General features: G+C 40.7%; 1 protein-coding gene across 1 annotated transcript; it reads left to right on the top strand.

The window, feature by feature from the left end:
- The first annotated feature begins 483 nt into the window (after positions 1–483).
- On the top strand, positions 484–23,410 carry klhdc8a (kelch domain containing 8A). The gene is made up of 8 exons (XM_072451673.1): positions 484–608; positions 4,809–5,197; positions 6,371–6,581; positions 8,598–8,762; positions 9,762–9,980; positions 21,564–21,665; positions 22,284–22,432; positions 23,201–23,410. Exons 2-8 carry the CDS (start codon positions 5,033–5,035, stop codon positions 23,252–23,254), a joined length of 1,065 nt encoding a protein of 354 aa, XP_072307774.1. The 5' UTR covers positions 484–608; positions 4,809–5,032; the 3' UTR covers positions 23,255–23,410.
- The last annotated feature ends 1,684 nt before the right edge of the window (positions 23,411–25,094 follow it).

The raw sequence follows: 25,094 nt of genomic DNA, 5'->3' as shown, positions 1-25,094 counted from the left end.
CAAAACAGAATAGACTGTATCAGACTGAAAGAAGCGGAAAAGCAATGGGTTACGTCGAGTACTGTTTGGCCAGACCTCCTGTGAAAGCTGATAAAACATGTTTTTCCTGCTTTCTATTAATGATAAAATACTTCTCAATATATATCGACCCAGTTAATTTTTGTGGGCAATTTTGGCACGGCGGTTTGCATTTGAAACAGGTTTATTTCAAAACTTTCAGAGAAATAAATGACTTCTTAATGTTTTTTCTTCAACTGCATTGTTTATTTGCACTATATATTTCCTAAAATATTGTCTGAATCCAAGAAACAAACGTCAACAGCAAAATCTGCAAAAGTAATTGTACTGACAGGCGAAAACTTTGCTTGTCATATGGGCCCGAATCATCCACAGATTGCACTATTGGTATAACATTAGATGTGTTTGTTCTGCCGTCAAGACACTCGCTGCCTTGGTTGCTGTAGTAACGGCCTAGATTTCTGTAAGTTGGTATTAAGTGATGGTGTGATTTTTCAGGAGCTGACATTCCCAGCTGTTACCTGCTGAAGACGGCGCTGACAGAGAGAGAACGCGGCGTGACTCGGTCCTGTGTCCAACAACAAAGCCAGGTATTATAGTCATCTGCTCCGTTTACTGCTGCTTTATCAGATTTTCAGACTGTGAAAGGGGAATATGTATTAAAACGGTTATCCGCAGTTCCTGTATTTCGCAACCGTTTTCACATTATCTGGTTTTATAACAGCTTTTTCCGACAGTGACGCTAAGCAAAGCAGGGCGGACAAAAGCTGCACAGCCGATCTGCTCTGAAAACATAACAGAGGAGCAATCATTTACCATCAATATATTGTTCAATAGATATATACGTGTGGCACACAGCGGTCTGAGTTTTGACACAATGTGCTGCACGTCAGGTACAGCTCAAACCTTCTCACTTTCTCTTCTCTCACGTAAAAGGAAAGTCACGTCTTTAATCAACATATCCATGAATTACATTTGTATTATTCAAGCTGCTGTAATACGTATCCCTTAAAATACACCAACACGGCAGGACAGTGTTTAGCAGCGTTTTTCCACTCACTTCCTGTGCGTCACTCAAAAGCGCTGTACAGAAACAACTCAAACAGGAACTACCGAAATATACATATGTAGCAGGATAAATGAATAAATGTACCCAAAATAAAATAAGTACAAGAACACAATATAAACAAACGCTCAAACCAATATCAAAATACAAATTCCCCAAATATATGTAAATTAAATTGAAATTATGTTAAATAAAATCATATATTACACTATAGTTGGATCAGTTTTCCACATACAAATATTTAAAAAATCTTCCATTATACATGATTGGTATTGGAGACCTTCCTCTGACTGATTCCGTTTTATAAATATAAAGTTTCAAGTTATGAATTAATCAGACCGGGTTCGACCTGTATGTGTCATTCAAGAAACTTTGACTTATGATTAACGTAAAAAAAATACTGTATTCCTGAATTCTTGACTAAATCTAACCTCGACAGACACATTTACATCTCCTCCTCTTCCTCAACACATGACATGTTTTGGAGTCATGTGAGCCTCTGTTGACTATTATTTCGATAATCGCATTAAATAAATCATAATGTGTTGTTAATCCCGCTTCGGCCTTTAACAGAAACATTTAGACTTTTACACAGAGGATCATCACAAATCAAGTACTGGATCAAAGTCACTTGATGATTGGCGCTTGCGTTTCACTGGTTCCCGTTGATGAGAGTCCCTGATCAGAGCGCGCTGCACAACTTAATTAAAAGTTTCAAGTCGGAGGCCTGCTGATTGTAAACGACTTCAGATGATGCTGGTGGGCTTAATGTTGCACTCAAGCTGTTCGCGATTAATTACAAAAAAAAACTAAAATACGTAGCAAACCAATTCAATACAGGTTTCAGTGACTGTCTCTGAGTTCTATTGAGGTCAGCGACGCAGCTTATTCATCCATTCATCGATCTATTTTTTCAAACCAGCCATTATTAACCGCAACGCAAGCAATAAGCAACTGCGCCAGCCGTAACGAACCGCGCGGCGCCTCGCGGGAAAGCTCAACTGTTGCCATGGCGACGGCTCCAGGAGTTTTTCTTCTGAAGGACGTTTCCTCCTCTTTATCTCCTCGTCCTTTTATTCCTCTGTGTGGGAGACAATCAAAGGTGTGACAGGTAGATAAAGGCTGGCGCTAACAGGGGAGCGGGCGCAGGAGGAGACGGGGGCACGGCGGGCACACATGGGAAACTGCCACGGGAACGGCTTAAAGTGTTACCGTGGGATTTTCTAGGCTTGTTTATTATTCATTCTTGTGTGTGCTTGTTTCTGCAGGCAAAAAAGTAAGTTGTAGTTGGCTAAAAGAACAAAATCCTTTTTTTATCTTTGAAAAATGGAAGCTTTGAATACTTTCCTTGGGGACACTGCTATTGTGCGGTCCACGGGGGCATCGTTTTTGTTGCAGTTTTCTATTCATTGCGGATTTTGCTTCTCTACTTTATTATGGAAAAGTGTCACATCTTCCCACCCAGCTCAAGTGTAAGACATTATGATTGAGTTTACGTTCTTTTGGCTCTCTCTCTCTGGTAATTAAGAGTTTCAATCTCGCTGCAGTGTTAAAGATAAACCCGAATAGCTGCACTTGTCTTGCCGCAGACCTCCACTTTATGCCTGGGTCCAATGTGACTCCATCATCATGTACTTGTCACCTATTGTGTGCTTTGTGCGGTAGAACGTGATCCAACGCTCACTCCATTAGTTGTAGACTGAGTTTGTTGTCAATTTGGGGTATTAAAGGTAAAGCAATTACCAAAGCAATTAAAAACAAATCTGAAACCAATTAGCTGTTGTGTTGTCTCCGCTCTGTGTTCACGGATGTTAAAATGTGCAAATGAAAGTGTAAAATCGACCGTCAAGTCAGCGTTCGTGTTTGGCTTGTAGGGTCCGCGTGGTAAAGGTTTCGATCAGGGTTTGTGCTCGTGGTCGGCAATGTTTTAAATTGTTTTAAGCAGTATCTTCTTCCATAACGCTGCATAGATAATAGTTGATGGTAGTAATAGCCGCAGTTTGTTCATCGGGAGTGAGTCACATGGGAACTCCCGGTTAAACGGTGAAAAAGGCAGAATTAGCTCAAACTGGAGTCGATGGTTTCTCTTTCTGCTTTTAAATGTGAACGAGAATATTGAGTGTCGCAGATTTAATTCATTGCTCATTAAATGTCTCTGTGTTCGCTCCCTCTCTCTTCTCCTTGTGTGCTCTCTAGCAATATCGTGAATAAAAAAAGTGTTCTTGATGTTCTGCCTGGTAAATTAATGATACAAATAATAATAAATGAAAGGTTTCTGAAGGAAGGATATAAGCCAAGTACTTTTACCGCTATCCTTTTCCCCGTGAGCACTCGAACCACTGCCATTCACTCATTAAACAAGTAAGCAGTGTTCAAATCACAGTAGACCAGTGCCTTTGAGACTCGCAGAACTTACTTGCAAAACAGTGTTTGCAAGGAAGAAAAATAAAATAAGGAAATTAAAGCTGGGGTACCTGATTTTCACACCGAGGGATTGGGTATTAAAATCTATCTAACTAGTTCCAGGCGCTCACAAACCCTTTAGTACATTATTAATTATATATGCACATGTGCACATTCATTTCAAGGTTCACTCGTGGCTTTAGAACAGCTTTTTTCAGACAGCAAAACTGAAACTCTAGTTTAATGACAATATTAATAACGTTCGTAAATATTGCTTTTTTTTTACACTGAAGGACACTTTGCAATTGAAGTACTCTTTCACACTTCCTTCCCGGCTAGGTGGGTGAAGTGTTTGTGCTACTCTCATTCCAAACGCTCATGGTTTCTGCATTGCATCATTTTAGTGCAAAGAGCCACATCAATGAATGATACAAATCCCTCTTTGACAACTTAAGAAAGTGATATGGGTGCGTTTAAGGTGGTGGGATCGGATTAGTGAAGCTTGCGCCTGGTGGGTTTATTCTGGAAGCTGCCTCCCACACCAGTGACAGACTTCCTCCTCCATCTCTGAATGGGAACACGGGAAGGAGAAGTGGGTTACAGTCAGGAAGCGTCATCTCCAGAGGGATTTCACAGGAACAGCAGCAGAATCACAAGACAAGACAGGAAAACCAAACGTTACAGCTGCCTTGTCACTTCTCTTCCTGCCAATATGAGATGAGCAGAGGAGAGGGCTTTCACGTTAGACTGGTAAAGTGGAGGTAGGTTAACGCTTATACTTCTAACAGGCTGGAATGAGACTGGACATAGTTGATTTACGTTGTATGCTGTGCTATTACTACCCGAGCTTGGGAAATAGACATAGTTGCGTCGCATAGAGACTTCTGCAACAAGAACTCAAGTGTTTTAGATGTGTTTTAGCATTAAGATTAAAGTGAAATCTATTGTTCCGATGATTGCTGTGTCAGGCATGTGTAACTTGTGAGGAGAAGTGGGTGACTCGGGGACTCTGGGTCCAGATCTTGAGCTTGAATCCTGTGCAGAAGTATTTTGCAGGAGGGTTAGGCTTCTCTTCATTGTCTGAAAGTTGTTGGGGGAAACCACAGAGTCTGGGGCATCACCTACCCAGACTATTATTTGTTTTTAGTGGCAAATAGCAGTACGTTCATCTTCAGATTACATCATTTTGAAGTAATGTAAAGCATAGTGGTCAGAGTTCTCTATATAAAAGTGTGAAAATGACTCATTTCAGCATGTTTACCCAAAGTTTTTATTATGCTGAGTAGTTGATTATATTTTTTTTACCTCTAACCTCCTGCAGGGCCTTGTGAGCAGCAGTGGACTGGCCTCTCCAGAGACCAGACCAGTCCAGGCTGATGTAAACTAATCCTAGACCTCTCCTGCTCCGCTCCTCCCGGGCTGCCTTCTGGGTCCACACTCACCACCTCTACTTCTCCCTGGGCCTTAGAAAATTGAAAAATCCCTGACTGGCGGTTTCCCCCTGCCTGTGGTTCGCCTCAGTGACTCACGGGGCTGTTAAGGGCCATGGCGGTGCCCTCGGCACAGGAATTCCACTGGCAGAGTCTGGCCCGTCTGTCCAGTGGGCGAGTCTATCACACCTTGACCGAGGTGGGGGGGCAGATGTATATGCTGGGGGGCTGCGACGCTGGTGGACAGCCGTGTGGTGCAATGGAGCTTTACTCCCCTGAGGTAAAGACCTGTCAGTTCTACTGTGTGTGGGATGAGCTTAAAGGTGCCATAACATGCTTTTTTCACGTTTCGTAGTCTATCCTGAGTGTATAATTGATAATAATTAGGGTTGTGCAACACCCTTAACATAATAGTTAAGAAATATCACCCAGACCTTGGACCCCCTCACCAACCCGGAAATGCAAACGGCTTGGTGACGCGTGCTTGCCCTTATGACGCGGTCTTGCACCCACCCCCCGTCAGTTTGGAGATTCGAGGAAAGGAGATAGTCTGTAGTATAGCTAAACACTGCGGGAATCAATAAAAAAAAAAACACTCTGGGTACATATATGAAGCACAAATAGCAATGTAAGAAGGTTAAAAGCTCTGAAAAGTCGATTTTGCATGTTATGGGACCTTTAACATACAGATGTATCTATGTTACATTAACAGTACACAACAATTCACTGTAAGTTGAACTAGGGCTGTGTTAGTCCTAGAGAAATTTATTAAAATGGGTTGAATTTGAATTAATTTCTCATCAAATAATTTGCTTTGATCAGCCACAGACTATGAACATGGTCTATCACCTAATCATGTGTCAGTGGTTTGGAGTTCAGATTTTGGAGGAATTAAAGAGTTGCGTTCAATGGCACTGACTGACACACAAACCTTATTGTATCATTTGTTTATTTATTTGTTTTTGATCTTAAAAAATAAAATAAAATTAAGACCGATCAATACAAGGGGAAAAAAGCGACTTATTGTTTTGCTCATTGTATCACTCAGTTTGATGAATGATTTTAGTACCTTTTTCTCTCATTTGTGGCAAGTGTTTTGTTATTTCTTTGTAGTTCAATGAGATTTTAGCTGTAGAAAGTAACTTCTGTGATTACTGTAGAAACTCAGTACTGTTTCATTTTTTGCGACGTTTAATGATATTGTACATTTAGAAAAGGGTTAACACTGGGATGATTCTGCTTCAGGGTTAATGTGTATGTAGCAGTAGCATAAAGTACTTTCAATTACATTCTTTAATGATTTTTTTTCTGTAGAAATAATATCATACATCACAATTAGTCATCGTGACAGGCCTACTTACAATTCTTCCATTTGAGCTTTGCAGTTAAATGTGTATGTTTCAAAACAAAGTGAAACATTAACTTTTTTAATTCATTTGGTGCTTGTTACCAGGGCGACAAGTGGATTGCTCTCCCTCAGATGCCCACAGCACGAGCGGGCGCGGCTGTGGCTGTTTTTGGGAAGCAGATCCTGGTGGTGGGGGGCGTGGGGCAGGACCAGAGCCCCGTGAAGGTGGTAGAAATGTACCACACGGATGAAGGCAGGTGGAGGAAGAGGTGCGCGCTGCGGGAGCCTCTCATGGGCCTCTCCATCACGGTCAAAGGTACAAGCATTACATTGCACTTTACCCACTTGTGAAAGACAAAAGTACTTTGGACCGGCAAGTCAGAAAGTTTTATTTCAACCTCCACTGACCTGTGCGGTTTTCTTTCTACCCACAAAACAGACTGTTGTTCAATGCAAAATCACACAGCAAAAACACCACACTTTGTCTTTGTACTACTTTAATGCTACTTTAATGCTTTTTGCCTTGGATTCAAATAAGACATGACTTTTACTTTTGCTTAATGAATCATTTTGTAATATTCATTCCAAACACAAATCACTGAATCTCCATGTTTGCACTGACGTTCTTTTATCTGAGAAATTCTCCTCCACTTCCTGACTGAGGGGCGGAATCATGGGCAACACATCTGATAAAAAGTGTTTCTTTGCTTTTTTTGGTTCATTTTTGTTCATTTGTTTCACTCAAATTAACTTTATACGGCAAACTGGAAACTGAAAGTAGTTTCTCCGTTGTTGCTCAGACTGTGCAGAGTTTATGACATTTCAACTCACACGGACTCAAAAACATCTTATTTAAAGAGAGAAAGATCGTTTCAACTGTGTGTGATCACAAGGTCTGTATCAGTGATAAATGTGAGCATAGCTGCAACATTCCTCTTCTACTTTTCTAAAACTGTAGAATCGATTTATTTTAGATGTCAGACACAAACTAAATATTTCGCAGAGTTGTAGACTTTTATACTTGTTGATAGACTCCAGCAGCTCTTTTAGATTTTAGTTTCGTTTCGAGCTCTTACAGGAGAAACTGCCATAACTCCACATTGCATTTTTGCTCAAATTCAGAATTTGGTGATGTCATCTGCATCGCCTCCATTGAAACGATGTTAATAATAACCGGGCCAATCGAGTGCTGCCTGCATTATTATCTGGCTCTCAGTTTGTGCTCAGCGAAGTCGCACATCTGTCAGAGTGCGCTCCAACTCAGATAGATGTTGTAAACACAGTTATTGGATGTGTTGTATGTTTTATCGCGCCACTCTCTCAATCTCCCTGACTCATCTTCAATACTTGGCCCCCCTCGCGCTGCCCCCTCGCGCTGCCCCCTCCCCGTGCCCATCCCCACAAGCCAAAACTGAGACAAATAGTCTGACAGATTGATCGATCGCGCCAAATTAAACCAGTATGATATTTTGAAATGGATAGTCAGTCATGCAGCCAGCTAAATGATGCAATTTGTATTGACATTCGTAGCGATCATTGTTTTGGATATAAAATAATGAACAACAGGTAATGAGATATTTCTTTCCTATAGCGGACACAAGCGGGACAAACACAAAATCGCATTATATAATAGAATAGTGTGCGTGGCGCTTGCTTGCGTACAGACTTCCCTTCCGCAGTGTGATTTTTTCGGGGAGTTTTGACACTCTCACCCACGTCCATTCTCATGCGGGAGGAGTGTCAAAGCGAAGCGCCAGACGTGGACTTGTGCATTCTGCAGGAGCGCTGCGTGTCCCATTCATGTCTGTCACAGTCTCATGCCTCATCAGCAGCTTCCCTCACATCCTGTTCCTGCCCTGCACCTCGCCAGAACTTTAAATACGCCGCGCTAAATATAGAACGCAAGCGAGAACGTTTGCTGGAGTTAGTTTATTTTATCATTAGTCATACGCGTATCCGTTCGTGCAGCAAAATACAACATTTTTAAGAAGTAGGAAGAGCATTCGAAGAAAATCTGACGTAAAGAGAACGTGCAAATCACACTTGGAGAATCAACAGTGCTGTCTTGTTGAGAGGAGCCTGGACTAAACGCCCAGCCACCTTGTAATTAGCAAATCATACTGAATATGCCTCTGTTTAAAGCCTATGACCCGTTGTCTTGGCTTCTCTCACATTAACCAACGTTGTCGATACTCCTGTGCGTGTAAATCTGACCTCTTTAACTGTGCAAAATGTCTCATATCATTCCCAACGCTTCTTCACCAGTGGCTTCGCGTTAATGCCAATACTAAGCGGTTATAATTTGATGAAAAAAACATAACGCTGTGTGCAGAAAACCGAGCTCTGGCCGTAGGGGGAATGGGCTCGGACCTTCTGCCTCGTAGCATCCTGCAGCAGTACGACCTTCGGAAGGATGTGTGGGCCCTGCTCCCTCCCATGCCCACGCCGCGCTACGATGCTAATGCTAACCTGCTGGGAAACAAGCTCTACGTCGCAGGTACGGACTTAGCATGAGAAGCAATGCAACGGGGTCCACTTCTTTGGCAGTTTGAGTGATGTAAACCAAATGTGGCCCAGGATGGGACGAGACCCGCGATCGGATCCACGAGACGACATCATTTAATAAACAAATTGCGCTCATATTATTTATTATTTCAATTATTTTGTATTTATAATTTAATTAACTCTTCTTTTCATTGGTACCCTGTCGAATAAACAATAAAAATAGAACAAAGAAACACATGATTTCCCGATAAAATGCAAACAAAACATCCAATAAATCAATCAATAAAATTAAGAAATATCTAAAAACACACTTACTAATGCAAAATGGGATAAAATCATGCAAAGCAAAAGCACAGGAGCAGATAGTCTCTAACCAGCGCGTTGAGTTCTTTCAAAGGCTTGAAAATAATTGAATTGAAAAAGTTGTTGTGTTTTGTTCCATAGCTCGGGTGCAAACCTTTCCCCCTAGCTCGGTGCGACTGTAAAATAAAAAAATGTCCTGAGATCTTAATCAACAAATCGCTGATGTGATGTTCAGCAAACTTGTTAAATAATCAGGCAAAATCCCACTGAGAGCTTTAGAAATAAACAAAATACTCAAAAGGATACTTGAGGACTCCAGGATCAACTTTGAGGATAAAATGTTCTGTTATACCAAAATAGAATGTGTTGTTAGCGTCTTGACAGTGTCTAATCAGGTGTGCCGCGATATACCTGAACACAACCGGCACGGAAACAAAGCAAGAGCAGCTTCTCTGTATCGACACAGAGAGTGAAGTGTAAAAGGTTAGCTGCAATAAGACAGACTACATGTGGGAGCGAGGCAGATGGCCCAGAGTAATTGAATATGCAGCGACGAGGCATAACAGAGGACGGCGCTTATTAGATGTTTGGAGCGAAAGTCACAGAGGTCATATTGTGATAGTTTAAGCCATTCAATTTAGAAGTACATTCAAAGTTTGACGATCATTCTGCGACTTCTCTTATTCAGGCGGGCGTCAGTGCAAAAGGCCAGTGAAGAGCTTGGAGGTGTACGACACGGAGGCGCGCAGCTGGAGCACGCTGCCCGCACAGCCCTGTAAGCGGTCCTACGCCGGGGTGATATGGGACCCCATGGGGAGGCTCTGTCTGCTGGGTGGACTGAGGCAGGGGGCCGGACATCAGAACTCCAAATTCACCAAGAACGTCAACATTTTCGACACCAACCAAGGTACGTGCACTGAAAGTATTTTTGCCTTAAAGGGCCCGAAGCATTTAGGTTCCCGATAAGTTATTTGTAAAGTCTGAATTTGTTCTTCTGATATGGATTCCTCCGACCTAGAGAAATGGTGAGTGTCAGTCCATATGCAGATTAGTTTGTTACAATGAACTCAGAATATGGATCTTAATCTGATCATATTTGACTAGTTTTGATTCATTTACCGTCTTTTTTGGATTATAAGTCGCACCAGCCAAAAAAATGCATAATAGAGAAGAAAAAAAACATATATAAGTCGCACTGGAGTATAAGTCGCATTTTTTGGGGAAATTTATTTGACAAAATCCAAGACAAAGAACAGACATTTCCTCTTGAAATGCAGTTTAAAATAATAAAAGATTAGAGAACATGGTGAATAGGTGTACGTATGCTAACGCTAACACCTTCAGCTACATGACGCACAGACAGAACTGTGGTAAGTGTTTGGTATGCTAACGTAGCATATTAACAGTTATTCAGATAACTATAGCATAAAGAACATGCTAACAAGTTTACCAAAGCATCAGTTTTACCCCAAATCACTAAATCTATTACATTATTCTTCCTCTGTGTCACTTCTAAACAACTCCACAAACTCCAGAGGTAGAGGAAGTGCAGATTCTTCTGAGTCGCTTAGAGCCTAGAGCGCCCTCTTGTGGTTGCCAGGGTGAAAATAACCAACATGTGGTTGCCAGGGTGAAAATAACCAACATGTGACATGTGGTTGCCAGTGTGAAAATAAAGAATAATATCACATATAAGTCGCACCCCGGCCAAAACTATGAAAAAAGGTTTGAATTATAGTCCAGAAAATACGGTACTTGATGGACATAAATTATGACGCATTTCATAATGTTTCTGACTTGTTTCAACATATTGCCTCATTTCAAGTTAATTCAAATCTGCCATTTTGGTGAGAAAATTGCACCTCATATTAAATATTTTCATACCCTCTGGCAGACTTTCCTTTTTCAAACTAACTGATTTTGCAATATGAAATTAGATAAATCCTCTCAGCCATATTTGTATGTAAAGATGGGTGTCAGTCTTTGATACTGCTTGACACTGCTTATCCAAACTTTTAAATGCACATTTTTAACATTCATTGATTTTTTTTCTTGCCTCATTTCACATTTTACCAAAAAAAAAGAAGATCAGAAAATAGTAATCAAGCTATTTCTAATGTTTGAAATAGTTTACTAACTGTTTTTCATGTTTTAAGACTATTTATGTACTGGTCAGAGAAGTATTGGCGACCAGCCGTATGCGTGTGTTTAATGTGACGAACGCTAGAAAAACTAAGAGGAGTTTGAAGGAATTTTGGGGGGGGATTTATTTGTAGACTCTGCGACAAGTGCTCGCAGCTAAAATCCATGCGCCATCTAAAATCCATCTTTTCACTTGCATTTAGCTTCAAATCTAAAAAACTCTCAACATGTATCTTTTATCCGCGACAATAACGCACTGTAATTGTCTTCACTTTAGCCTTGTGCAAATCAAACCTCTTTCTTTGTCAAAACGCTGTAATAATCCAGTCTGTTGTGACCACTTATGTGATACCATGTGCTCATGTTGGGTTCAGGACTATAGTTTTTTGATAATTATGAAGAGCTGTCTACCTGACTCAATGATGGGGCGGGGCAGGTCCGATTGGTGCGAATGAATATTTATACGCTTTCTCAAATCAGCGCTGATGAGAGTAGCACTATGGCGTTGCATTGATCCATTATGACTGCGTGTTTCAGTACCGATCCCTCAGATAACTAGATTATACCATCAAAACTTCTCATAACAAAAGTATTAGAATATTCTGAATTCATGTTTTTTAAATGCATCATTCCTTTTGTGAAGTCCAGAATGAACCTACCTCTTGCTATTATAGTAAAGTCTCTGTACATTCATGACATTCTACAAAAAACAAGACTTTAAATAAGATAAATTGGTTGTTTTTTCTGCATTCGTGCAAAACTTGCTTTCCAGATAAAGATAACATTGAGACCGATGCTGCAGAAACTGAATGAAACAAAGTACAATCCAATAAGCACAGAGGACAGTCCCGTATTGGTATTTTTTTTCCCATTGTCAGTTTTTACAACAAATGCATGCCTCTTCATTTAAGCAAAGAGAAACCCGTGACAGAAAGCAACACTGACTTGACTGTGAAAAATGGCTTTCTGCTCAGACAGCCTCATTCCTGTCTTAATTCTGCTCAGGAGCCCGCGCCCGGCCTCACAATAGAATGACTTATCCTTCCCTCCGCCAAAGGCACCCCCGAGTAACAGGTGAACAAATTGAGGAGGGACCGGAAGGAGATATGGGGAGGAGAGAAATCGATAAGTCATTTTCGACAGCCGGCTTTTCGCATTCACACATCGGGCGCGCTTGGATGGAAGACAAATAAAGCAGAACATGAGGGCGATAATGTTAATGTATGGTAATGGAGAGAAAGTTTGCCTATCCCGGTGCTCGCATACCTGCACACACCGCCGCGGATCCGAGCGCGTGCACATCCGGGGGGTCGGGGGCGGCGGGCGGGGCGAGCGCAAACCCATTCCTCCGATCTAATTTGGCGGAGATGAGATGGGGAGATGGGCTGCGGGGCGAGGGGGAGGGAGGGCCAGGGAACGAGCGGCGCTTTAAATTACAAGATCCAGAGACAGATTGCTTTATTATCCATCTCCAGCAATATCTCGGCACACACTCGCGCAATCAGCTGTCACACGCACAAAAAACACTTTTCCATTTCAGTTCTATTACATATGACCGGTATAAGGACGCTCGCCTGTTAGACTTCTGCGGTATTGTATGTCGGACATTGGCCAAGCGAGATGGACAAAAGTAATATTGGAAAGAGTTTGACTCGTATCAGTTGCTATCAGCGCGGCAGGTTTAGTGATATCTTTCTATTGTTGTCGTTGCGGTTTAATAATCTGCCATTGAGAAAGATACAAAAGTAGCAACTCCAGAAAAGGTGTCATTTCAAGCTTATGTAATACGTATTAGAGTTGGGTCCCGAAATGTTATCCCACTTTTTTGGGCCGAATAGGTTGAACAAGGAATGTGATTAAATTGAATTGAATACAAAAGGAAAGCTACTCAAGACATGTTTGAAGGCGATTTACAATACAGATAATGCGTAATATTGTATGTCCATGTTAAAGGACACACATTATGCAAATTATATGCATCAAAAACATATCTGGAGTTGTATTTAGCTTATTTCATTTTTGCATTTTACTCTTGAGCCTCAAAAAGCACACAGTTTGAAATTTCAAAGGTCTTCGGCACTGTTTTTATGAAGATAAGTTTGTTATCTTAAGTTTGGGAGCAGGACCACACCCCTTTCACACCCCTTCCTGTGGCTACACTATTTAGTCATCCAGGTCCCACACATCAGCGTTCGTGACTTTGTGCCCCTCCCTCCCACCCTCTTCTAATTACTCTAATGTATGTCGGTATCGAGGCCCGGGAGCCTACAGCCCACATTGCCAGAAGCCCCAAAGCAGCATCAGTTCTGTACATTCGTGTTTTTCATGTTTCACGTATGTTAATGAACACTTTGCGTCGTAGCTGGGGTTGTGGTTCTTGCAAGTGAAAAGTCCATAAATCATCACCAGACTCATTCTGTGCATCTTTGACGTCAAATCGCGTTCATCGAAACAGTGTGCTTACAATCGCATGTTGGAGGCAAGCTAGCGTTTGTTTATTGCCCCATGGTTATGCCCTCTGCTGCCAGTAGATGAGTATTACACTGATTGTGATGAAGAAACGCAGAATAGTAAATTATGTGTAGTTTTCAATACAATTTTTTTTATTATGTGTTCTAAACCTTTTTTGTTGCTGTTGCTTTGCCTGGAATGTTCCACAGTAGGGCATTAAGCTTACCTGTCCCCATGAATACAAACAGGAGATGCCACAATGCCAAGGTGCAGGTCACATCTGCGGCGAGGCGCCCCCGCTCACAGTGAGATTGTATATTTTTTTATAGCAATACATATGAATAAAAGCAAGATGGATGCCCTCAATGCCATACAGTGGAACATTCCAGAAAAAAGCAATAACAACAGAGACAAGTACTATGCGACCCCTGTACAGAAAGATTACATAGTGCACCTTTAAATCTGATTACATCTGTACTGTGGCGCTTTAGTGCTTCAAGTGTGAGTGTTCTTTTGCATTGTGCTTTTTGCCTTTGTCTCCTTCAATTGATAATTCAAAGTTGTTATATTTTTTATTATGCAGTAGATTTGAGTGCTCTATAAAGCGCATTCTGTTTTAACTAAGTCTGGTCTCTGAAGAAAATGCACACCTTTTGTAGCTCTCCTCGCTGTCTGCTCCCCATCTGCCACTGCACTTTATCATTTGGAGTTTTTTTAACTCAAACAAGCTCGCCGCGGTGCTCCAGATGTGCACTGTCGTGTCGGTCGTACTCGTCACGGCGTTTATCTCGTCTGTACTGTAAAAGCGGCGGTATGACAAATACACGCGTGTTTACAGAGACCACCAGACACGTTCACTAATTAAAAGCCTCGGCGACGGAGGCTGAGTGCAGGCAGGAGAAACCACAAAGTATCTGTCCCCTGTGGCTGGACACAAGCTCACACTTTCATCTTTTAGTTTTTAAATCACTTCTACCAAACGTGGCCTAAAAGCAACACATATTGGCTATGCAATACAAACGGGACAATGTTGTGGCTGTTGCTCAATTAGTCACGCATGCAAAAGTTTTAGGTTTGATCCCTGTTGTTACCGCTGCGTATTGTCATCGTCCTCGGGCAAGACTCGACACCCAGCGTTCCTTTGTGTTGATAGTCGGGGGGTTTGTTGGAACAGCAGAAGCTACAGAGGGAGTTGACTATCTACAATGAGCGTAGACGAGAAAGAGACTAATGCCTTCATAATACAAATGCTGATTGTTATCAATGCTATTTTTATAACGTCAATAGAGAATTCATCCCAAAAAACAATCAAATTATCAGATCTCTGGTTGTAATAATAAAAAATCGCACATATACTGACAAACAAAGACAAAAAAGAAAAAACAATGTGCACTCAAAATAAGTACTGTTACCGTGTTTTCCGGACTACAAGTCACACCGGACTATAAGTTGCACCAGCCAAAAAATGCATAATAGAGAAGAAAACAACATATAAGTCGCACTGGAGTATAAGTCGCTCTTTTGGGGAAAATGTATCACTAAATCACTAAACCCATTGAATTTTTCTTCCTCTGTGTCACTTCTAAACAACTCCCCAAACGGTAGAAGAAGTGCAGATTCTTCTTCTGCGTCGCTTAGAGCCTAGAGCGCCCTCTTGCACTTGTCAGTGTGAAAATAACTAATAATATCACACATAAATTGCCTGAAGTACTTTACAGGAGTAGGGATTATTTTTGGTACCACGCCACCCTTTTGTACCACAGAAATAATATCAAAAATCTAACCTACCTCACTTCTCAAAAGTGTTATGTCATAGACTTATGAACGCTTCAATGCCCAAGGGCCCCGGAGGTTCAAGCCTGTATTGTATAAGTTTACGTAATGAGATAACTTTGGCTTTTATTAATATATGTGGGTGTACTTACTGTCACTGGACCACTGTGAGCGCCTGAGACAAAAGCGGAATCCGTGTCCTTTTGATAGTTTTAATCACGGAGCGGCTTCACAGAGGAGCTGGGTGGAATTACCCACACATACTACAAAGACTGCCATCCCTCTCATCTCATTGTCAGCCCTTCTCTCACTTCACACTTCCTCTGTCTCATTATCCGCTTCTCTTCGCAGTAACAAGCATCTTCTTTTTATTCTCAGACCAAAGAAAATCTTGGCATGAGTACTAAAATGAGAAAATCCTTTTAGAGCAACTGAGACTGAGGATTAAGACTGTAGTGTTTTTGGAGCAATTGAAAATAGGGGAAAGTAGGGAAAGTAAAGAACGTTGTTTTATTTGTGTTTGTTTCTGTTTCTCTGTGTTTTTTTTATTTTTTTGTTTTTTTACTCCATTGGTTAATCTGCCTGTTGATTACACCCATTGTTATTAATGGTTATGTTCTATACATTGATTGTAAAAGCATGCGACTGCATCTAATGTAGCCCCTGAGTAAAGCTAGCTCAGTGGATGAGTCTGACAGGTTTCCCCAGTGGCAGTGAAGGATGGGTTAAATGCAGAAGACAAATCTCATAGGGATCAGTAACGTCTACTTTTCCCTAATATTTAAAGGATTACACAGACAAGGAAAAAAAGCAGAAGTGAATGTAAAACAAGCTTATTTGGATATATTTTAGAACAATTCATTATAGTTGTGACACGCTGTAATTTTACATTTTACTGGTCAATCACTGCTTGCCTTGATTGCCCTGATCCTTACATTATCCACCCAACCAACTTTCATTTTAAATTATGAATTGAAAAGAGCAGCAGAGAAGGCACAAAAATGTTGTCGATGTTGAGAAAGCTGGATAGAGGACGGCATAATCATGGAAGAGGAACAGATTTGTGATGAGATGTGAACTTTGGCTTTTCGTATTGACGCTGCTTTGTCCTGTTCTAACATTTTAAAGAGGCAAGGCAAATTAAAGTAACACGTCGTCCTCAATCAATCTAGAAAAATCGCTGCCAGCTACGTTCCATGCACGTGTCTTTAACATGACTTAATAGAAATGGTTTGTAATAGTCCAAGCCGAGTGCCGAGACAAACCCGGCTCTCAAAGGAAATGCGTTCTGTTAATTTGTGCTGCAGAATACACTGTAGACCTCGTTGCTGCAGTGGCAAGTTAAAGTAGCACAGCGTCTCCTCCTGGAACAAAGCATGCAACATTCATGAGTCTCACATTAGATAAGAAATGCTGGACTGCATCAAGAATGACTTCAGGGATCTTTTAAGCATTCAAATCAATATAAAGACTCTTGCATTTTACACATCTTGAGAACTACAAGAAGAAATACATACTAAAATAAAAAGTATATCACATTCAACAATTAAAAAATATATGTGTTACGATTGCAACATGTTTATTCATATTGATAGCGACACAGAGAAAATGTGTGGAATATTGTATAAGATTCAAATATATACTGCACCATAACTATATCACCTTCCAATTTCAACACAGATGGTGATTTAGGTCAAACGGGATGCTCCCTTTTGTGTTTCCGTCCTCAATATATTAACAATGAATCGTGCCCCAGCTTAAGTTGTGATCAAAGAGGGTGAATTCCAAATATCCTTTTCGTTGCAAACACATTTTTGACTCTAAATTTCCATGAAAATGTGCAATTGATTTTGGCTGTCAACAGAGCTTTCATATTGCCCCCATGTGCACTTTTGGGGTTCGTGAAATTAAACCTAACTTAAACTGTACTTTGTGAAGTAAGTGACCCCGGTGCCAGTTAAAACTCTGTGCATATGTAAGGAGCGTTCACTGTGCCGTGCATTGTGGGTGTAGGGCTCAGACGGCTGCTATAGCGACTGGGATGTGACTGGAAAGCCGGCCTGCTGTGATCTATGCTTTGTTTGCCTGTGCGCTAAACAAAACACAGCTCTCCATTACGCATTGATGCAACATGCAGCCAGTGATTCCAATCGGGCGATCACCTTTTCTGCCTCTCTCTCCACTTCTCTCTGTCTCTCTCTCTCTCTCTCTCTCTCTCTCTCTCTCTCCACCTCCGTTTGTTCCGCTCCTCTTCTCAGCCTCTGCCTATTATTTAAGACCAAAACAATAAATAAGTAAGATTGAGTGGGAGCAACAGCCAGGGGAATACGACACAAGGGCGAGAGAATGAAGGAGAAAACAAAGATGAATATATAGCAGAAGCACAATGAAAGAGGAATTTGGTTTGAAAAGAAAAACAGCCACAGAAGGGAGGAAAAGAACAAGATGTTATGGTGTACTTTTTTTCTCCTCTGAGTGGATTTCTGCCTGTTCCTCTCAGTCTAATGAAGTTATCGCTCATCCTTTGTCACAATTCTCACTATTGCGTTCTTCGGGAAAACCTGGCGAACAGAGATTAGAAGACTTGCACATAAACAAGGGGAGGAATAATGCATTTTAATATATTTTTATCTTATTTTGCTTCATTTACTATTGTTCAGTTATACCAAAGCTACAGCACTATTTAAATATTCGTTCATTTTTTACCGCTTGTTCCCGTTAGAGTTCGCAGGTGACTATCTTTGGAAACTGGAGCCCATCCTACCCTACTTTGGGCCTTAGGCGGGACAGTCTCAGTTGGTCACAGGGTTAACACAGAGAGGATTTGCAGACTCTACCCTGAGAGATCATGTGATGTTGGTTCGGCCCGGAAATCAAACTCACAAGCTCCAATTGCTGTTTTTTGCCGTTTAAAAAGGTTTTATGTTGACTAATTTGAAATAATGTATTATAATCAATGTATAATGAGGTTTGGTTTGTTTCCACATTGCCGAGACATTTGGATTAGAGCCAATGAACAAACTTGGTCAGACGCAGTATTAAAGAACACAATGCTAACAGATGCTTTGTAAGGACGGCAGTCGGGCTGAAATAACACAAAGTACGATTGGACGCGTTAGAGTAATTCATTTGAGAAGAAATCTACTAGATCTTGTATTTTCTTAAGGTAAATGTATCAAAAGGTTGGACATTTCCATAGAAAATGTTAGTAGTTTTTCTGAATTAGTACAAACAAACACTAAAATCATTGCAGTTTAAAGTTAGAAGAAAGGATGAATGCAAAAGTGATTACAATGGCCCGCTCAGTCTATACAGTGGCCCTAGAGGGATGCTTGGTGGAGCATATTCCTCCTCCACAAGTATCTTTTTGTGCTGACAAAGACAGAAACAAAGCATGTGCCTCCGTTCTGTGCCATTTTATGAAGATTAAAGCAGCAGTAGGTTGCTTTTTGCTGCACCGCTGCACACAGCCCGTTCCTCCAAGGGTCTATTAAGGGAGCTGTTATGTCTTTTTTGTTTTTCCTGTTTTACTAATCTCTTTTCATTTTTGGATATAAAATAAGTATTGATAATCTCAAAAATAGCAAGTTTTAAATATGATCTGACAAAATAAATGTTGCCAAAAATGTGCTATGTATAATACAGTATAGGGTCCACCTGGAATATTATTGTTTTTCCTGGAACATTACACAATATGGCATTGATTCTGATCGCCTCCATGGAGACGAGCAGGTGACACTGCAGGCTAGATAGAGATCAAGTATTCTTCATTGTAAGAAACATACTTTTCAAGGCGATTTGTCACACAATGTAGTGGAATTATAGCAGAACTAAGCAACTTTAGCGATAGAGCTTCCCCTGCAGTTCCCTTGTGAAAATACATTGTCAAAGAATATACCCATAATCTTTTTTATTTAAATAAGTTTCCCCGGATAGTCGTCTTCGGGTCAGAGACAGCAGGGGGAGACAACGGACACTTTAATACATACATGCATATTTAACCGCCAATGGGGCTTAAAAAGACTTTCAATAAGGTCAAAACATGACTTAGTTCCCCTTTGATACAAGACAGATATGTTTAATGCCATATGATGTAACATTCCATACAAGGCAATAACTTTTCCCCCAAAACAAGAATAGCTGTTGTGTTAGTAACTAATTGGGAGTAGTTTTGTCTGAATATGAACATTTCACAGTGATTTTGATACTAAGGAAAATGCTTGATTCGTGATATCGATTTTGATGCGGCATCGTCAAGGTTCTAGACAATGGACTGACATTTTAAACACAAAATAATTGCACTTTCTTTCTTGAGTAACCCCTGTGGTTTCATGCTAGTTCCGAGAAAGCTCAAGATCATTCTAAAGCTGTTCAGTAAAGGTCACAATTTGCCCCGTGAATTTTCTTTTCTTTTTTTAGTATCAATACCTCAAATGCGTATCTAGTTTCAACACTAGTTTCAGTGTCGATTATCTGATTTTCATTCCATTTGACAGCCCTGATTGGCTCTAAACACAAACACGTCCGTGATCTGTGGACGGCGTGGCATGTGTGTGCTCGTCGCACACGCAGGACTCGTGCGACACCGGGTCTCATTTCAGTCACGGCCATGAGCTCTGTCACCGACGACACTCACGGTGAAGTACATCTGGCGGCTGCGTTGTCGTCTGGCGGTAGACATCTTCCAACACGACAGCCCTGACAGCGGAAAAACCTACGTGTTGTGATTCGCGAAGAACCGATTTTCCCAGTTTGATAGAGTGCGCCGCGGAGTCGGGAGTGATGCATAAAACACACTGGAGGTGACAGATGTGGCCGTGTGATGAATGGAGCCCGGGTTATTGCGGAGTTTTTTGAGTTTTGTGAAGTTTGAAATCAACCTGCTTCTGTTTGTGTCTGCGCTGTAAGTGGACTTCTCATTCGTTTCGCTCTAGAGGTGGGCGATATGTCGGTACATTTGGATAATGTGGCAAAATTTGTTTTTATGGAGTATTGCAAAATTTGCTCAGAAAGGGATAATGGTATAAAGTGATTTTTCTGCACTTTTATGGTTAATTTTATGGTCCATTCAGGTTAAGACTTGAACCTTAACCATGACACTTATAGACACATTTGACCAGATTCTTGATGTGGAATGAAAAATATCAAGATATGCATTTTTGTTCACCCACCCCTACTTCAAAGAGAATACATTTATGTACTGTCAACATCATCTGAATATATTACCAAGTGATTTAGGCTAGCTTCTATCCCTGTCTTCTGATTTGTGTGTTGACCATTCAATCAATCAATCAATCAATCAATCAATCAATCAATCAAATCTTACTGCGTTTATTCCCATGAGAGTGAACAGTTAAGAAGACAAACACAAAAAGACCATTTTCTGTAGCTCAGTAGTTGCATAATCAAGTCGACTTTTGATTACCGTATTTTCCGGACTATAAGTTGCACCAGCAAAAAAATGCATAATAGAGAAGAAAAAAAACACCTATAAGTCACATTTTTGGGGGAAATTAATTTGGCAACATCCAAGACCAAGAACAGACATTTCATCTTGAAATGCAATATAAAATAATAACAGATGAGAGAACATGGTAAATAGGTGTACGTATGCTAACGCTAACACCTTCAGCTACATGAGGCACAGACAACAAACTGTGGTAAGTGTCTGGTATGTTAACGTAACATATGAACAGTTATTCAGATAACTATAGCATAAAGAACATGCTAACAAGTTTACCAAAGCATCAGTTTTACCTAAAATCACTAAATCCACTGAATTCTTCTTCCACTGTGTCACTTCTAAACAACTCCACAAACTCCGGAGGTAGAGTATTGTGTTAATAATATCACGTATACCGCCATACTATGAAAAGGCAACTTATTGTCCGGAAAATACAGTATTTGGGAGTGTGTTTCAATCGGTCACAAGTATTAATGACCATTTTTCAAGTCGCCGTTTTCAGGACACAGGCTTGCCTATGAATGTCACTCACACACGACCTATTGTACTTCAGATAATCAGCTCAACAGTTTACCCAATATTCCATAAATTTGCGTGCGTTTTCATTGTGAACTTTACCTTGTCCAGTGCGGTGCGTTTCATTCTCGTTTGCGTCGGCAGGTGCGTGGCTTAAGTCGGAGGAGACGGTGGCCATGAAGACGAAGAGGGCTGATTTCGCCGCGGCTTATCTGCGCGGACGGATGATCGTGGCTGGAGGCCTGGGTGAGTTATGAGCGTTATGAGCTCGCACGGCCGCAACCAATATAGCATTGAACAGAAATGTTTACTCACTACTTCTGTTTATTTGATTTGCGCATGTTTCTGCAGTCGACCTGTTCAGCTCCTTCTGCTTTTAATGTTCCTAAACTTTCACAGACTCGCTTTTGACTTTAACAAGTTATCAGTATTTAACGATTGCAACTATTGGGCAGCACGGTATAACACGGTATGATGGTTGGACTCCCTGGTTGGAGTTTACATGTTTCTCCCTGTGTCTGGGTGGGCTTCCCCTGTTCCCCCCCCCATCAACCTAAAACATGCACAATGGGTAAAACGGGACGCATTTCCTTACACAATGAAGGGCACAATGAAGTGTACCTTATTCATTTTGATGTCATACAAACTTCCTCAATGCACTGTGCCACTGTGCCACATTCTACAGGAAATAACAACCCTCATAACTGGCCTTATAACATCCTATGGCAAGCCAATGACAACTGATGCATGCGAGCGTTGCATTTAGTGCCAGTGAAGTCTCAAGGTTTTTATAAATGCACCTTTTTTGGCATTAGATTGCGATCGGAAACATTGTTATTACCGTGAGTGTTTCCGTGTGATTAGGCCATGAACCGTCAGCGCTGGACACAGTGGAGGCCTTCCACCCAGAGCGAAAGAAGTGGGAGAGACTGGCTCCCATGACCTTTCCACGATGCTCAGCTTCATCCATTGTCATCAAGGATCGCCTTCTGGTGGTGGGAGGGGTTAACCAGGTAACCTTATTTAATACGTGAGCTATTTGGGATCAGCGAGTGTGGATCTCAAACGACCTTCGTGTTGAGAATTAATGCTCATAATCCCACCATAATGACATCCACCTTTGTTATGAAGAAGTGAGTAATTGTATTACCCGACATGTGATGCTCCTGTTACAGAAACTTGCTAATGGTAGTAGCTGTGACAGATTTGATTCCAGTTTATCAAAGCATAAAGGCAAAGTAATGCATTTGTTATGATATGTGCTCAGTATTAGATTGAATTCACTAATCATCCCCATCGCTAATCAACACCAGACAGAGACGAACAACAAAATTAATTTTCCACGTCTCCACTGCAGCAGAACTGATACAAGGTGGTGTGCGCGCTGAGACACAGGAGTAAACCAAGAATTCCATATTATGAGGGATTTAATAAGTATTTTATTTTTCATATTTTACATCTGGGTCATGTATGATTATTTATTTAAAACATATTTTTTTAGTCACGTCTGGTACAACATATTTGTAGAAGAATAACGTATTATGTGTGTGATTATTTGTCGAAGAATAACCAATACAAATGTTTGAAGCGTTTATGTATTCATGGTGTGACAAAAAGATTGAGGAAAAAATACAATACAATATGTGCCAAATTATGTGGCAATGGCACAATTACATTTTATAACCCTAACATCCAAGTGACCATGTGAATAGAAAAATAGTATATAAACCTTGTTAGTCCAGCCTTTTTGAGTTGCCCTGTGTTCTTTGTTCTGTTTCCAGGTTCCCAGCTCTGCCCATGAAATTCTTTATGTAAAGGAAGAAGAGAACCTGTAACATGAAGTGACTGACAGCCTGAATGCATCCAACCAGCAGCTCCTCTGTTCATGTCCCCTAAAGCCACCTCTCCTGCTTTGTACATCCTCACAGCCCAGAGAGGATGGGGGCGTGCCAATGCAATGACATGTTACAGGTAACAGTGCCCCCTGCTGGGCAACTCACTGAAGCACACAAGGAGGAGCTGGCTCTTTCTCAATAGTTGTAGATGTAACGTAACACTCCTGAACTGTATGTTGTAGTGCATTCATGGAGACTATTTTGTAGCCTATAACTCTCAGCATATAGAGTTAATAGCACATATGCAGCCCTCCTCAACTTTTTATGTTTATTTGTGAACCATCTGTGTGCTGTTTTGGAGCCTGAGTCGTCGCCATATGAAAATAAAGCATATGTTTCCTGATAACTTTCCTCTCCAAGCGCACAGTTTTATAAATGATTGAAGACACAAGTGTTCTAAATTATTATTATTATTATTATTATTATTATTATTATTATTATTATTATTATTATTATTATCATTATCATTATTATCATTATTTAAATATTTCACCGTTAAGATGGGTTTATGTCAAACTGACATGTGATTTGTTGATAAGATAATACATTATGCATTATGTGTGTTGTGTACAAGAATGTAATATCAAACCCTATTTAAAGATGCACCCATATCATTTCTGTTGGAGGGTTTGTCACCCAAAGACTTTGTCACAAACCCAGCTCGATTAGGGAAAGTGTTGAATGCTGATTAAAGTGATTTAATAAATAATAAATGTAGACAAATTATTATATTAACGTTTACACAACAAACCTGACTCTACTGGAGCATTAATGAAGCTATAGGAAAAAATATAGGGCACTGGTTCTATCTAATTGTTTTATGGTGGGTAATCGATAGCATTAGCATCAAACACTGCATCTCCTTTTTACACCACCTGTTTGTCACCATGGAGATTTTGCATTGAATGTTCCACAGTCAGACATTAAACTGATCTATCTTACACTTGTTTAATAACAGATGTTTTTAGCACTCGGAAATCATTCTTACTGAGAGCAGGGAGGCTAAGCCCAGTCTGTCTCCATGGAGTTACATAACTGTGGGACTTGTCTCCATCTCCATGGAGACAAGGTGGCACACCCTCCACCAGGAAAATTCCATTGTGCACCTTTAAAGATGGGGTGGATTTATGAGAAAACCATATACCATAACACCATTTGTCTGAAGTTGCTGATAGTTAATAGAATTCTATTAATATGCATGAAAATATGAAAAGTTAAGTTTGCAAAGTAAATATATAGATGCGTATCGATTGTAGTGAAACAGACATTAAAAGTAAGCACATTTTGAATACATGAGCTCCATTTGGTGTAGTGTTTTTGTATCTGTGACAATCACTGTGCAATCAATGTCATCCATAATTGTAAAAATATATGTATAATAAGAAGAAGAACAACAACTTGTGTAGGAACTGGTTGTTTTCACATTATTCTTCAGCAATACACTTATAGTGCTGTGAAATGTGTAGTACTAAAAGTTGCCCACAGTTTCCCTCGAGTCGCCTATTGGACAAGTGTGGGCCAATATTGTGGCACATTCAGTGTACAGCAATTCAGCTTCCAAACTTTCTTGTAACTCATGCCATACTTTCTCACAAAACTTGTACAACTCAGAATATTAAGTGATATTCTGTCCAATAAATACAAGGTGTTTGTATACTTGGTGTCCTGTTTCCCGGCCAGGACAGTACGGCTCAAGCATAGCCCCTCTCTGGAGGTCTGAGCAGAAGACTTGTGTAAGACCATGATTACCAGGAAGCACCTGTGCCTCCGCAGCACGCCG

This window comes from Eucyclogobius newberryi, unplaced genomic scaffold (assembly GCF_026437365.1).
Source record: "Eucyclogobius newberryi isolate DKJ021-1_F unplaced genomic scaffold, fEucNew1.0.hap1 SCAF_19, whole genome shotgun sequence".
NCBI lineage: Eukaryota > Metazoa > Chordata > Actinopteri > Gobiiformes > Gobiidae > Eucyclogobius > Eucyclogobius newberryi.
Note: the sequence above shows the minus strand (reverse complement) of the source record. Positions and strands in the feature narration are given on the sequence as shown.

Coding starts and splice junctions, on each gene's coding strand:
- klhdc8a (XM_072451673.1), top strand. CDS start 5,033: ATGGCGGTGCCCTCGGCACAGGAATTCCACTGGCAGAGTCTGGCCCGT. Junction 6,582..8,597: donor CCTCTCCATCACGGTCAAAG/GTACAAGCATTA, acceptor CGCTGTGTGCAG/AAAACCGAGCTCTGGCCGTA. Junction 9,981..21,563: donor CATTTTCGACACCAACCAAG/GTACGTGCACTG, acceptor TTGCGTCGGCAG/GTGCGTGGCTTAAGTCGGAG.